At 42.3% G+C, this 13,814-nt stretch overlaps 1 protein-coding gene across 4 annotated transcripts in view; it reads left to right on the top strand.

The window, feature by feature from the left end:
- MAOA (monoamine oxidase A) overlaps positions 1 to 13,814 on the top strand; it is a 319,927-nt gene that overhangs the window by 291,625 nt on the left and 14,488 nt on the right. For all 4 annotated transcript variants that reach the window (XR_014076098.1, XM_081567286.1, XM_081567287.1 and 1 more), the window contains 3 exons: positions 8,013 to 8,162; positions 8,903 to 9,062; positions 9,947 to 10,043. Coding sequence is in view for 3 of the 4 variants with exons in the window: in XM_081567286.1 (XP_081423412.1) it covers positions 8,013 to 8,162; positions 8,903 to 9,062; positions 9,947 to 10,043 (407 nt within the window). In the remaining variant the exon portion in view is untranslated. The remainder of the gene's footprint in view (positions 1 to 8,012; positions 8,163 to 8,902; positions 9,063 to 9,946; positions 10,044 to 13,814) is intronic.

Raw genomic sequence — 13,814 nt, 5'->3', positions numbered from 1 at the left:
CTTAAAATTCTCCAAGCCAGGCTTCCGCAATACATGAACCGTGAACTTCCAGATGTTCAAGCTGGTTTTAGCAAAGGCAGTGGAACCAGAGATAAAACTGCCAGCATCCGTTGGATCATCAAAAAAGCAAGAGAGTTGAGGAAAAACATCTATTTCTGCTTTATTAACTATGCCAAAGCCTTTGACTCTGTGGATCACAACAAACTGTGGAAAATTCTGAAAGAGATGGGAATACCACACCACCTGACCTGCCTCTTGAGAAATCTGTATACAGGTCAGGAAGCAACAGTTAGAACTGGACATGGAACAACAGACTGGTTCCAAATCAGGAAAGGAGTATGTCAAGGCTGTATATTGTCACTCTGCTTATTGAACTTATATGCAGAGTACATTATGAGAAATGCTGGTCTGGCTGAAGCACAAGCTGGGATGAAGATTTCAGGGAGAAATATCAATAACCTCAGATATGCAGATGACACCACCCTTATGGCAGAAAGCAAAGAAGTAAAGAGCTCTTAATGAAAGTGAAAGAGGAGAGTGAAAAGTTGGCTTAAAGCTCAACATTCAGAAAAATAAAAGTAAGATCATGGCATCTAGTCCCATCACTTCATGGCAAATAGATGGGGAAACAGTGGAAACAGTGGCAGGCTTTATCTTTTTGGGCTCCAAAATCACTGCAGATGGTGATTGCAGCCATGAAATTAAAAGAGGCTTGCTCCTTGGAAGGAAAGTTATGACCAACCTAGACAGCATATTAAAAAGCAAAGACATTACTTTGCCAACAAAGGTCCGTCTAGTCAAGGGTATGGTTTTTCCAGTGGTGATGTATGGATGTGAAAGTTGGACAGTAAAGAAAGCTGAGCACCGAAGAACTGATGCTTTTTTTTTAAAGTGGTTCTTTATTCATAAACTTGATGCAAGTTTATAAATTTTACTGTACATTGCCAAATAAATCTGCAATGAAAAATAAAGTCCAAAAATAACCCCAGAATCAAAAACCAAAGCATGCCAAATGTGCAGCTGTTAGTCTGCCAACCATCAGGATGGTAAAGAATTTAATAATGTATTCAAAATTTAGCCTTAGGTTTAAAGAACTTTAATGCTTTCAAGAATTCTGCCTTGTCACTTGTTATTTGAGCAACTGGCAATCAGAAGCTTATACAAATTAAACAAGTGAACAAGAATGCCAGAAAATCTTTTTCTACTATCCTCTTAACCAAAATAGAAAAAAAGAGAAATAAATGAAACACAATAATGCAGAAGTGCCAAGTCTTTCAGATGTGGTTTACAAAGTTAAAAACTTAGTCTTAAAGCATAAGAAACACTTTTGAACTTTGTAACTGATTTGCACAGGAAAAATGTGCTTCTGGATTTCTTTTTAAAACTGCTTAATAAGTAGAGTTTATTTTTAAATCAAATTTGACTATATAAAAAAATCTATTACCAACCTAATAGGACTCATTCAGGTAAGGCAATAAAATGGAGAGTACACCGATTTGAGTCTAGATTTTATCAAAGAATTAATATATGTAGAATTCCTATTAGTCTTTCAATGTAAAAGCCATTGTTATGACTATGGAAAAAATTTAAGTCTCCAAATTAGATACAGTTAGTGCAGTTTTTGTTCAAGGAGTCTCTGTGCAAATCACTTTATAAGTTTACTAGTTTACAACTGATTGCAGCATCCCATTAATAAAATGGAAACGTATAATGACTTAGTATTTTAAATAATTCAAGCTCTATACTTCAAACTCTTCTTCATAAGAAATATTGAACCAACAAGAAGCAGATTTAGCTCAGCAAGACTCTGATGCCCCAGTGAATTGATGCTTTTGAACTGTGGTGTTGGAGAAGACTCTTGCGAGTTCCTTAAAGTGCAAGGAGATCAATCCAGTCAATCCTGAAGGAAATCAGTCCCGAATATTCATTGGAAAGACTGATGCTGAAGCTGAAACTCCAATACTTTGGCCACCTGATACGAAGAACTGACTCACTGGAAAAGACCCTGATGCTGGGAAAGATTGAAGGCAGGAGAAGAAGGGAACGATAGAGGATGAGATGGTTGGATGGCATCACTGACTCGATGGACATGAATTTGAGTAAACTCTCGGAGTTGGTGATGGACAGGGAGGCCTGATGTGCTGCAGTCCATGGGGTTGCAAAGAGTCAGACATGACTGAGCCACTGAACTGAACTGAACTGATACCACAGCCATTACTAATGAATGTAACTCATCTGGCTCCCTGGTTGGATACACAACAAGCCAGTAGTAAAGCCAGAATTTTAATTCCCGGATTTTCCAGACTCTGTGATTCTTTATTTCAAGACCCTCCCTTAGTGAAAGAAAATGGGTATCTCTTTTCTAGGAATGTTATGCCTCAATGGGATAAGGTTTAATTGGGGGCAATTTAGTTCTAACTTATGCTCTGTTTCATAGTATGAGGTGTAGAGTCATTGTCAACTTAGTGAATTATTCCTCTCCTTGGGAGACCTCCAGAAGTCCCCAAGTTGTTCTTATGGTTGCCAGTTTGACCTTCAGCTTTAGCAAACATAAGGCAGTCACATTTTTTAAGTGCCTTTACATCTAGAAATCCCCATATTATTCCTTTTAACCTATATTTGTCTTTTGGAAATATCTTGACTCCATATATATATATATATATATATATATATGTATGTATGTATGTATTTAGTTAATTTATTTTTTAACTGAAAGATAATTTCTTTACAGTACTGTGTTATATCCCTCATTCAGAGGAGCCAAGGTACTTCTAGGCAAACTCGACATGACCTTTTGGAGGGCATAGTTCAGATTATGAATGTAAAACCATTATCACAATACCTTTACAAAGAACTTAGATTTATCCTTTAATAGTTTAATAGTTATTTATCCTTTAATAGTTTAGTTCAACAAATACTAGACATGAAGATGGAAAAGAGTTCCTGGTCTTTCCACTATACTAACATTCAGAGTAACTCTTGGAAAACAGAGCTCAAATTATAAATTGAATGATTCTGGTTTTGTGAAGATGGACAGATCATGAAACTAAACTACATTGGTAATGTTTTTATAAGTAGCTATAGTGGTGTCACTAAAACAATAGCCAGTTATTCAAGTGTAAAAATTATCGTGTGGCTGCTGGCACAGACTTTCTGGAGGAACGTGATTAAGGTACCTAATTGTCCAATGTTGGGCTGTGCTTCAGTCTGCCTACTTGTATTTCTAATCATTCAAAGAATCGTTAATCTCTAGCAGGCTAAAAATATTCCTCAGGTTCTTAAAAAATGCACTGTAGTAAGGACTGACCTTAGATTAAGCTGGAAGCATTTCCATAGTGAGTGTAGCAGATGGCACCAGGGTGCAACACTTATGGTCTTATAGAGCTGCTCAAGGGAGCTAGTCCACAATGTCTGGAGGAATAGACATATGCTTAGCCTTCACTCTTCTGTTCCCCCAGTGAAACTTCCAGGCCTTTTGGCAAAAAGTTCTCAACAGCTGAGATTTAGATTCTTAGAACATCTTTTGGTGATGACCAGGTGATCCTTGAGAGCACCATGAGCCTGTTGCAACTAGACAGTCCTGGCCTGGGACTTTAAGAAACCAAGGGGAGTTAAGAAACTGCATCCCCATCTCAGTGAAACTAGAAAAAAATAATCAATTTTTTTTAAAAAAGGAAACCACCTCCCCCTGGGAGAAGCGCAGCACCCTCCCTGTCGCCAGACACCCTCCATGCACTGCACTCTTGGGCATTTGAGGCTTGCTGATATTTGCATTTGGTCAACGTGCCAGTGGTCTGGGGAAACCTTCCTTCTGATTCTGTGATTTGATTTTAAATTTTTATTGGGATATAGTTGATTTCCAATGTCATGTTAGTTTCAGGTATACAGCAAAGTGAATCAGTTATACATACACATGTATCCACTCTCTTTTTTATATATTATTTCCCCATATAGGCCTTTAACAGAGTATTGAGTAGAGTTCCCTGTGCTACACAGAAGGTTCTTATTAGTTATCTATTTTATATATATAATGTGAATCCCAATCTCCCAATTCATCCCTTCCCACTGAGTCTGTGATTCAATAAACCGGTAACAGCTTTTTGTCACGTGAAGCTGCATAGAGCATGGTGACTGAGGTGTCTTGGTAGACTCAGTTCAGTTCAGTTCAGTCGCTCAGTCGTGTCCGACTCTTTGCGATCCCATGAATTGCAGCACGCCAGGCCTCCCTGTCCATCACCAACTCCCGGAGTCTACCCAAACCCATGTCCACAGAGTCGGTGATGCCATCCAGCCATCTCATCCTCTGTCATCCCCTTCTCTTCCTGCCCTCAATCCTTCCCAGCATCAGGGTCTTTTCCAATGAGTCAGTTCTTAGCATCAGGTGGCCAAAGTATTGGAGTTTCAGCTTCAACATCAGTCCTTCCAATGAACACTCAGGACTGCTCTCCTCTAGGATGGACTGGTTGGATCTCTTTGCAGTCCACGGGACTCTCAAGAGTCTTCTCCAACACCACAGTTCAAAAGCATCAGTTCTTTGGCGCTCAGCTTTCTTCATCGTCCAACTCTCACATCCATACATGACTACAGCAACAACCATAGCCTTGACTAGACGGACCTTTGTTGACAAAGTAATGTCTCTGCTTTTTAATATGCTGTCTAGGTTGGTCATAACTTTCCTTCCAAGGAGTAAGCGTCTTTTAATTTCATGGCTGCAATCACCATCTGCAGTGGTTTTGGAGCCCCCAAAAATAAAGTCTGACACTGTTTCCACTGTTTCCCCAACTATTTGCCATGAAGTGATGGGACCAGACTTAAACTGAAAAAAGTAGGAAAAACCACTAGACCATTCAGGTATGACCTAAATCAAATCCCTTATGATTATACACTGGAAGTGTGAAATATATTTAAGGGACTAGATCTGATAGACAGAGTGCCTGATGAACTATGGACAGAGGTTCGTGACGTTGTAGAGGAGACAGGGATCAAGACCATCCCCATGGAAAAGAAATGCAAAAAAGCAAAATGGCTGTCTGCGGAGGCCTTACAAATAGCTGAGAAAAGAAGAGCATTGAAAAGCAAAGGAGAAAAGGAAAGATATTCCCATCTGAATGCAGAGTTCCAAAGAATAGCAAGGAGAGATAAGAAAGCCTTTCTTAGCAATCAATGCAAAGAAATAGAGGAAAACAACAGATTGGGAAAGACTAGAGATCTCTTCAAGAAAATTAGAGATACCAAGGGAACATTTCATGCAAAGATGGACTCAATAAAGGACAGAAGTGGTATGGACCTAACAGAAGCAGAAGATATTAAGAAGAGGTGGCAAGAATACACAGAACTGTACAAAAATATGTTCACGACCCAGATAATCACAATGGTGTGATCACTCACCTAGAGCCAGACATCCTGGAATGTGAAGTCAAGTGGGCCTTAGGAAGCATCACTACGAACAAAGCTAGTGGAGGTGATGGAATTCCAGTTGAGCTATTTCAAATCCTCAAAGATGATGCTGTGAAAGTGCTGCACTTGATATGCCAGCAAATCTGGAAAACTCAGCAGTGGCCACAGGACCAGAAGAGGTCAGTTTTCATTCCAATCCCAAAGAAAGGCGAATGCCAAAGAATGCTGAAACTACCTCACAATTGCACTCATCTAACACACTTGTAAAGTAATGCTCAAAATTCTCCAAGCCAGGCTTCAGCAATACGTGAACCGTGAACTTCCAGATGTTCAAGCTGGTTTTACAAAAGGCAGAGGAACCAGAGATCAAATTGCCAACATCCACTGGATCATCGAAAAAGCAAGAGAGTTCCAGAAAAACATCTATTTCTGCTTTATTGACTACGCCAAAGCCTTTGACTATGTGGATCACAATAAACTGTGGAAAATTCTGAAAGAGATGGGAATACCGGACCATCTGATCTGTCTCTTGAGAAACCTGTGTGCAGGTCAGGAAGCAACAGTTAGAACTGGACATGGAACAACAGACTGGTTCCAAATAGGAAAAGGAGTACGTCAAAGCTGTATATTGTCACCTTGCTTATTGAACTTATATGCAGAGTACATCATGAGAAACGCTGGGCTGGAAGAAGCACAAGCTGGAATCAAGATTGCTGGGAGAAATATCAATAATCTCAGATATGCAGATGACACCACCCTTATGGCAGAAAGTGAAGAAGAACTAAAGAGCCTCTTGATGAAAGTGAAAGAGGAGAGTGAAAAAGTTGGCTTAAGGCTCAACATTCAGAAAACTAAGATCGTGGCATCTGGTCCCATCACTTCATGGGAAATAGATGGGGAAACAGTGGAAATAGTGTCAGACTGTATATTTTTGGGCTCCAAAATCACTGCTGATGGTGATTGCAGCCATGAAATTAAAAGATGCTTACTCCTTGGGAGGAAGGTTATGACCAACCTAGATAGCGTATTTAAAAGCAGAGACATTACTTTGCCAACAGAGGTCCGTCTAGTCAAGGCTATGGTTTTTCCAGTGGTCATGTATGGATGTGAGAGTTGGACGATGAAGAAAGCCTAGCGCCAAAGAACTGATGCTTTTGAACTGTGGTGTTGGAGAAGACTCTTGAGAGTCCCTTGGACTGCAAAGAGATCCAACCAGTCCATCCTAGAGGAGAGCAGTCCTGAGTGTTCATTGGAAGGACTGATGTTGAAGCTGAAACTCCAATACTTCGGCCACCTGATGCGAAGTGTTGACTCATTAGAAAAGACCCTGATGCTGGGAAGGATTGGGGGCAGGAGGAGAAGGGGATGACAGAGGATGAGATGGTTGGATGGCATCACTAACTCGATGGACATGGGTTTGGGTAAACTCCGAGAGTTGGTGATGGACAGGGAGGCCTGGCGTGCTGCAATTCATGGGGTCGCAAAGAGTCGAACACGACTGAGCGACTGAACTGAAGTGAACTGATGGGACCAGATGCCATGATCCTAGTTTTCTGAATGTTGAGCCTTAAGCCAACTTTTTCACTCTCTTCTTTCACTTTCATCAAGAGGCTCTTTAGTTCTTCTCCACTTTCTTTCATAAGGGTGGTGTCATCTGCATATCTGAGGTTATTGATATTTCTCCCTGAAATCTTCATTCCAGCTTGTGCTTCAGCCAGCTCAGCGTTTCTCATGATGTACTCTGCATATAATTTCAATAAGCAGGGTGACAATATACAGCCTGGACATACTCCTTTCCTGATTTGGAACCAGTCTGTTGTTCCATGTCCAGTTCTAAATGTTGCTTCCTGACCTGCATACAGATTTCTCAAGAGACAGGTCAGGTGGTGTGGTATTCCCATCTCTTTCAGAATTTTCCACAGTTTATGGTGATCCACAGAGTCAAAGGCTTTGGCATAGTCAATAAAGCAGAAATAGATGTTTTTCTGGAACTCTCTTGCTTTTTTGATGATCCATCAGTTGTTGGCAATTTGATCTCTGGTTCCACTGCCTTTTCTATAACCAGCTGGAACATCTGAAAGTTCACGGTTCACGTATTGCTGAAGCCTGGCTTGGAGAATTTTGAGTATTACTTTACAAGCGTGTGAGATGAGTGCAATTGTGTGGTAGTTTGAGTATTCTTTGGCATTGCCTTTCTTTGGGATTGGAATGAAAACTGACCTCTTCCAGTCCTGTGGCCAGTGCTGAGTTTTCCAAATTTGTTGGCATATTGAGTGCAGCACTTTCACAGCATCATCTTTCAGGATTTGAAATAGCTCAACTGGAATTCCATCACCTCCACTAGCTTTGTTCATCATGATGCTTCCTAAGGCCCACTCGACTTCACATTCCAGAATGTCTGGCTGTAGGTGAGTGATCACACTATCGTGATTATCTGCGTCATGAACGTCTCTTTTGTACAGTGCCCCTGTCCTAATGAGTTCTTCCAACAGTTAACAGTGCAAAGAGTGGAGATATGGCCTGTGATTTTCCAGAGGTTTCTAACCAGTGGTAAATATGGCTTTCCTTCCTGTGGCGATTGTCACATTTCCATCCCTGCCTGCCTTTTCCTGTAGGAACGGAAGTTTGTAGGTGGATCTGGTCAAGTAAGCGAACGGATAATGCAACTTCTAGGGGACAGGGTGAAACTGAGGAGTCCTGTCACTTATGTTGACCAGTCAAGTGAAAACATCACCGTAGAGACCCTGAATCGTGAACTTTATGAGGTAATTCAGTTTTGTGAAAAGAAATGTGTATTATGGGAATTCCCTGATGGTCCATTGGTTAGGACTTGGGGGCACAAGTTCCATCCCCTGGTTAGAGAACTAAGATCCTGCCTGCCTCACGGGGTGCCCCATAAATAAATAAACTTTAAAGGGCTTATATTAAGTAGGTCTCTGACAACCTGGTGGCTCAGATGGTGAAGAATCTGCCTGCAATGCAAGAGACCTGGGTTCGATCCCTGGGTGGGGAGGATCCCCTGGAGAAGGGAATGGCCACCCACTCCAGTATTCTTGCCTGGAGAATTCCATGGAGAGAGGAGCCTGGCGGGCTTGCACAGAGTCACTCACGACTGAGCAACTAACACGTTTCTGTTTTCTGCAGCTTCTAACCAGATATAATCCAAGCAGTGGCATGATTGATGCTGGCATATTTCTGACTCAGTCTTCCAAATTATTAGCCTTAGTTGATGTGCCTTGTTCTGTGTTGTTGCCTCGCAGTGGTCTCATACTGTACATTGTGACTGTTTGCTGCTGCTGCTGCTGCTAAGTCGCTTCAGTTGTGTCCGACTCTGTGTGACCCCATAGACGGCAGCCCACCAGGCTCTCCCATCCTTGGGATTCTCCAGGCAAGAACACTGGAATGGGTGCTTAGTGTTCCTCAAAATGATAAATGTGATATTTCATGTCGCCCGCAAAGACTGTGACTCACATTTGAGATGGTATTTTGTGTCTGTTTGTTTCAGTGCCGATATGTCATTAGTGCCATCCCACCAACTTTGACTGCCAAGATACACTTTAGACCAGAGCTTCCATCAGAGCGAAACCAGCTGATACAGCGTCTTCCAATGGGGGCTGTCATTAAGTGCATGATGTATTATAAGGAGGCGTTTTGGAAGAAAAAGGGTAGGCTGTGTTTATTCATGTTTAAATTGTGTAAAGAGAAGACTGCACTCTTTTTTACGAACATATCAGTTCAGTTCAGTAGGAACATATACTACACACTGAACGGAAAAAAGATGTGTTTCCAGTTGGTAGAGAAAGGATCAGAAATCTCAGTCTGTCCATCTCTTCATGGTCCCCAGCAACACAAAATGGCCCCAAGAGTGCTTGCTGGCAGTGAGAGGCAAGAAAGCAGGCCCTCCAGTTGCAGGGCTACATTGCCCAGGCCCCTGGCATATGTCTTACCACTTCCTCTTCATGAGCAGAGTGAGACAAAGGACCACCGTGTAGAGTGATCCTTTGAAGTCACACATTCCTGGGCCCTAGTTGCTTACTAGCTGTGTTGCCTCAGGTGACACTTCACCTCTCAGCCTCAGCCTCTGTATAAAATGGTAACAGTGAGACTTCCTGTCGGGGTGTTGGCATGAGGCAGGGTCTGGGCAGATATGGTGTCAGTTGTTGCTAAGCCTTCATCTCGTACTAAAAGGATTCCTTCTTGCCACTTCTTCCCTGGTTTCCCAGAGGCAATTCCTTCTAACACACCCTACTCTTTCTTGTGTATTCCACAACTCCAAGGCCATCTTACAATTTTACTCATGCATTGATCATACCTGACCTTTATGTAAAGGTCATCGAGATGGGTCATTTTCTAATGTGTCTGGGTTGACCAAACATCCTTGTTTAATCAGTGAGTGTATTTAATGGAAAAGAACTGGGATCGGGGCAAAGACCAATAGTTTAAGTTTTGCCTTCCTCTTGTGAAATAGTTTTATATATATACTTTAAAATGTCCTTCCTAAATCCCTGATGAAGTTACTCAATCTTCTATTATTTTTCTCCTGGTTAAGATTACTGTGGCTGTATGATCATCGAAGATGAGGAAGCTCCAATTTCAATAACGCTGGATGATACCAAGCCAGATGGATCACTGCCTGCTATCATGGGGTAAGTGAGACCTGGATGTTCTACATTTTGCAAACCATGTTGGTGTCTTGGTGTGGGAACTGGCAGAGCATATTGTTTTGGACTCAAGCTCAAGCAACGCTAAGTAACCCTATAGACAACATATCATGTTTTCATGTATGGTAATATTAGAGTCATAGAGTATGTGGCATGAGAACACTGGGAAACTTTACTAAAGTAAACACCACTGTGAACTTGTGTCCATCGATTTCTTTCCCCCATTAAACTTACATGTGGAGGACAAGAGTGAAAAATACAGCTAGACAGATGGCATGGTAGACCAATTTGCCTACAGAATGTTTACAGCCATTCTGGAACGAGAGCTATTTTGTCCTGTAAAACCTTCCAAAGTGATATTTTCTGGGCTCTAGTCCTCTCCCCATTCTAGACAGCACTACATAGCAAATGTTAATATTTTAATTGTTGGAATTCCCTGGTGGTCCAGTGGTTAGGACTCCAAGCTCGCAATGCCAAGGGCCCAGGTCCAATCTCTGGTCGGGAAACTAAGATCCCACAAGCCATGTGGCACGGCCAAAAGAGAAGCAAAGAAAAATTTGTTCACTGTTACCCTGGGAGATAAGATGAATGACCAATGAAGTGCAGTTTGAAGGAGAGCCAGGCCTTGAATGTGGTGCACTTTTTCCAGTAAGCCACTCCATGGCTGTCCAACATGACGAATGGTGCCAGGGCAAGGTTCTGTGTCTGGAAGAGGAACTCTCTTTTCCTCTCCTGCCTCACACAGCCACTCTGCCCTCTGGAGACTAGGGGTCCAGAGAAGAAATCAGAGCTCCCACAAAGAAATTTCCAAGGAGTGCTGTAGCCTCCCAGTTGTCATACCTTTTAGTCCTCCTCAAAGCAATACCAACAAAAGGGCTATTTATTCGAGCACATTGCAATAAAAGAGCACAGCTTCTCTGGCAGTCAAGTGACTTTTGGAGACCATTGGTTTTCCCCTGTGCCCCAGGAGAGTTAAGCTCATGTGCACTGTGTCATTGAAGGAAAATTACAAAATCAAAAAGAGCAGACCGGTGACCATAGGGACTTAGAAAGCAGACTCTGCTACTGGACTGCCAGCAAAACATTTTGTAACCACTTCTCTCACTGTAAGATGTAAGAAGTAGCACCAGCCTCCCTGGCAAGGGCTGGTGCTCACAATGTAAAGATTATAGGAACATTGTACCCTATTCATATCTGACCCCACTGGGCAAGAAAATACATAGATTGTTTGGGGAGTTTGCCGTCCCTTTTTATATGCCAAAGAAAAGCAAGAAGTTGAGGCAGAGGTTTCTGGAGACTACTGGTCAAGACCCATCTGACTGTAGATGAAAGAATATTGATGTTTTTCTTGCCCTGGGAATGAAATACTGTGGCATCCGCTGTTCTGAGCTTTCTTTAGCTTTATTAACGAAGACATGGACTTCCCTGGTGGCTCAGACAGTAAAAAGTCTCCACTTGCAATGCGGGAGACCTGGGTTCGATCCCTGGGTAGGGAAGATCCCTTCGAAGAGGGCATGGCAACCCACTCCAGTATTCTTGCCTGGAGAATCCCCAAACACAGAGAAGCCTGGCAGGCTACAGTCCACTGGTCGCAAAGAGTCGGACATGACTGACTGCTTAACACTTACACTTAGACAGTGATATTCTAATCTGTTTTATCTGGACAATTGTTTCCACCCTGTTCTTGCCCTGAAGCTATATTGTCTCCACCCTGCTCTTTGCTCTAGGCAATGAAAGCCTTGAAGATAGGGATGCTGTAATTGCCCAGCACTGTGTGTGATAACTACTTGCCTTTGGAAACTAGAAAGGACCTTGTACTTTAGAGCTGTGAAATGTTCCCACCCCAAAGCCAGGGTGTATGATTTCCCCAATAAAACACCAAAGAAAGTTGAACAATAATTGTCCATTCTTACAGTTAGATCAAAGAGGTTATTTCATTCAGGACTTGAGATTTGACAGGCAGAGCCAACACTCACTGCCCTTTAGAAAAGGAACTGTGAAAAGCACCCAGGATCTAAAAGGCTTTCAGATACATCATTTAATCTTCTATCAGCTATTGGTGATTTTCACTGAAATACCACATACGATTGTTGCATAAACCTAAAATTTAACTAAAATCATTATTACTACAGCTTCCTAGGTGGCAGAGTGGTAAAGAACCTGCCTGCCAGTGCAAGAGATGTAAGAGATATGGGTTTGATCCCTGGGTCGGGAAGATCCCCTGGAGGAGAGTATGCAACCCACTCGTGTTTTTGCCAGAGGAGCCAGGCGGGCTATGGTCCACAGGGTCACAAAGAGTCAAACATGACTGAAGTGACTTAGCACCTAGCACCTTACCAGCAAGCCACAACATAAAGTGTTAGTTAAATCAAGCAAAATCATGACTATATCTCCCAGAGTTCAATGGTTCAAATTTCTTAAACAGTCCACAGCTTCCTCTGAAATTTCTCTGGGTGAATACAAATACATTTTGTATCTTTGCTTCCCAGAATGATCTCAAATAACTCTAAAGGAATGGTCAATCAAATTGAGGAACAGTTTAATTGGGGGAGAGGGAATTGAAAGAGAGGACAAAATTTCTGTCTTCATCCCTTGCATTTTGAGTCCTGATCTACTTGTCTTTGTCTAGAACAACAACAAAAAATACAATTTTAAAACTTTTCTTAAATGGAGAAATCACTCCATTGTCCTTTAGCTCATTTGGATTTTTTTGGCAAGCTTTCTAATTATAGTATAGCTAAGGATTTCTTCTTACAATTCCATTCTTTAAAATATACATGCAATGAATAATAGCATAATAAGTAGAATCTACTTGATCAAAGGGAAGCAGACAGATCATAACTGAGTTTTACTGAGTCACTGAATTTGAGGACTGTGCTAGACTGATTTCCCAGGAAATCAACTCGGAGGTGGACATATGGATTCAGGAGGTTCATCAGGAATTGCTCTGTGGAGTGCTGCCTGGGCTTCCCAGGTGGCGCTAGTGATAAAGAACCAGCCTGTCAATGCAGGAGATGCAAGAGATGCGGGTTCCATCCCTGGGTTGGGAAGATCCCCTGGAGGAGACCATGGCAACCCACTCCAGTATTCTTGCCTGGAGAATTCCACGGACAGAGGAGCCTGACAGGCTACAGTTTATAGGGTTGCACAGAGTCGGACACGACTGAAGCGACTGAGCACACAGACACATGCTACCTGTGGGGGAGGGAAGGAATTTGGGATTGGGCAGAGGGAGTGGTTGGGCTCCAGTGTTGTCCCAACAGAGGCCTCAAAGTAAGGATTGCCTTTCAGAGGTGTCTGCACAGGGTGTCTGCACTGTGTGGTAAGTTTTGGTACCCGTTGCATTCTGGCATTCATTCTGAGAAGGGATGGGACCTCTGCTCAGAGTGTAATTGCTAGGGAGGGGTTAGGCTGTGAGCTGAGGGTAATGAGTGTTTGTTCCTGAAGAGAAATCTGGGTGGCCCACCATGGCATCCACTTCAGGCACTTTATATTTTGTTTTTTTGGCCAAGCCTTTGGCATGTAGGATCTTAAAAATCCCTGACCAGGGATTGAACCCATGCCCCCTGCAGTGGAAGCTCCGAGTCCTAACTGCTGGACCACCAGGGAATTCCCAACAAGCACTTTTTAATATTTGTTTTTCCAGCTTTTATCAAGTAACTTGACAGATGGGAACAGTTATTAACAGGCTCATCATTTAACGCAACATTAATTCATCTACATAGTCAATTTCCTACTGTATGCCAAGAACTGTAC

The sequence above is a fragment of the Giraffa tippelskirchi genome, chromosome X, assembly GCF_054371585.1.
Source record: "Giraffa tippelskirchi isolate mGirTip1 chromosome X, T2T-mGirTip1v1.2.pri, whole genome shotgun sequence".
Classification (NCBI taxonomy): Eukaryota; Metazoa; Chordata; class Mammalia; order Artiodactyla; family Giraffidae; genus Giraffa; species Giraffa tippelskirchi.
The sequence above is the reverse complement of the archived record's forward strand: the minus strand, read 5'-3'. Positions and strand labels throughout refer to the sequence as shown.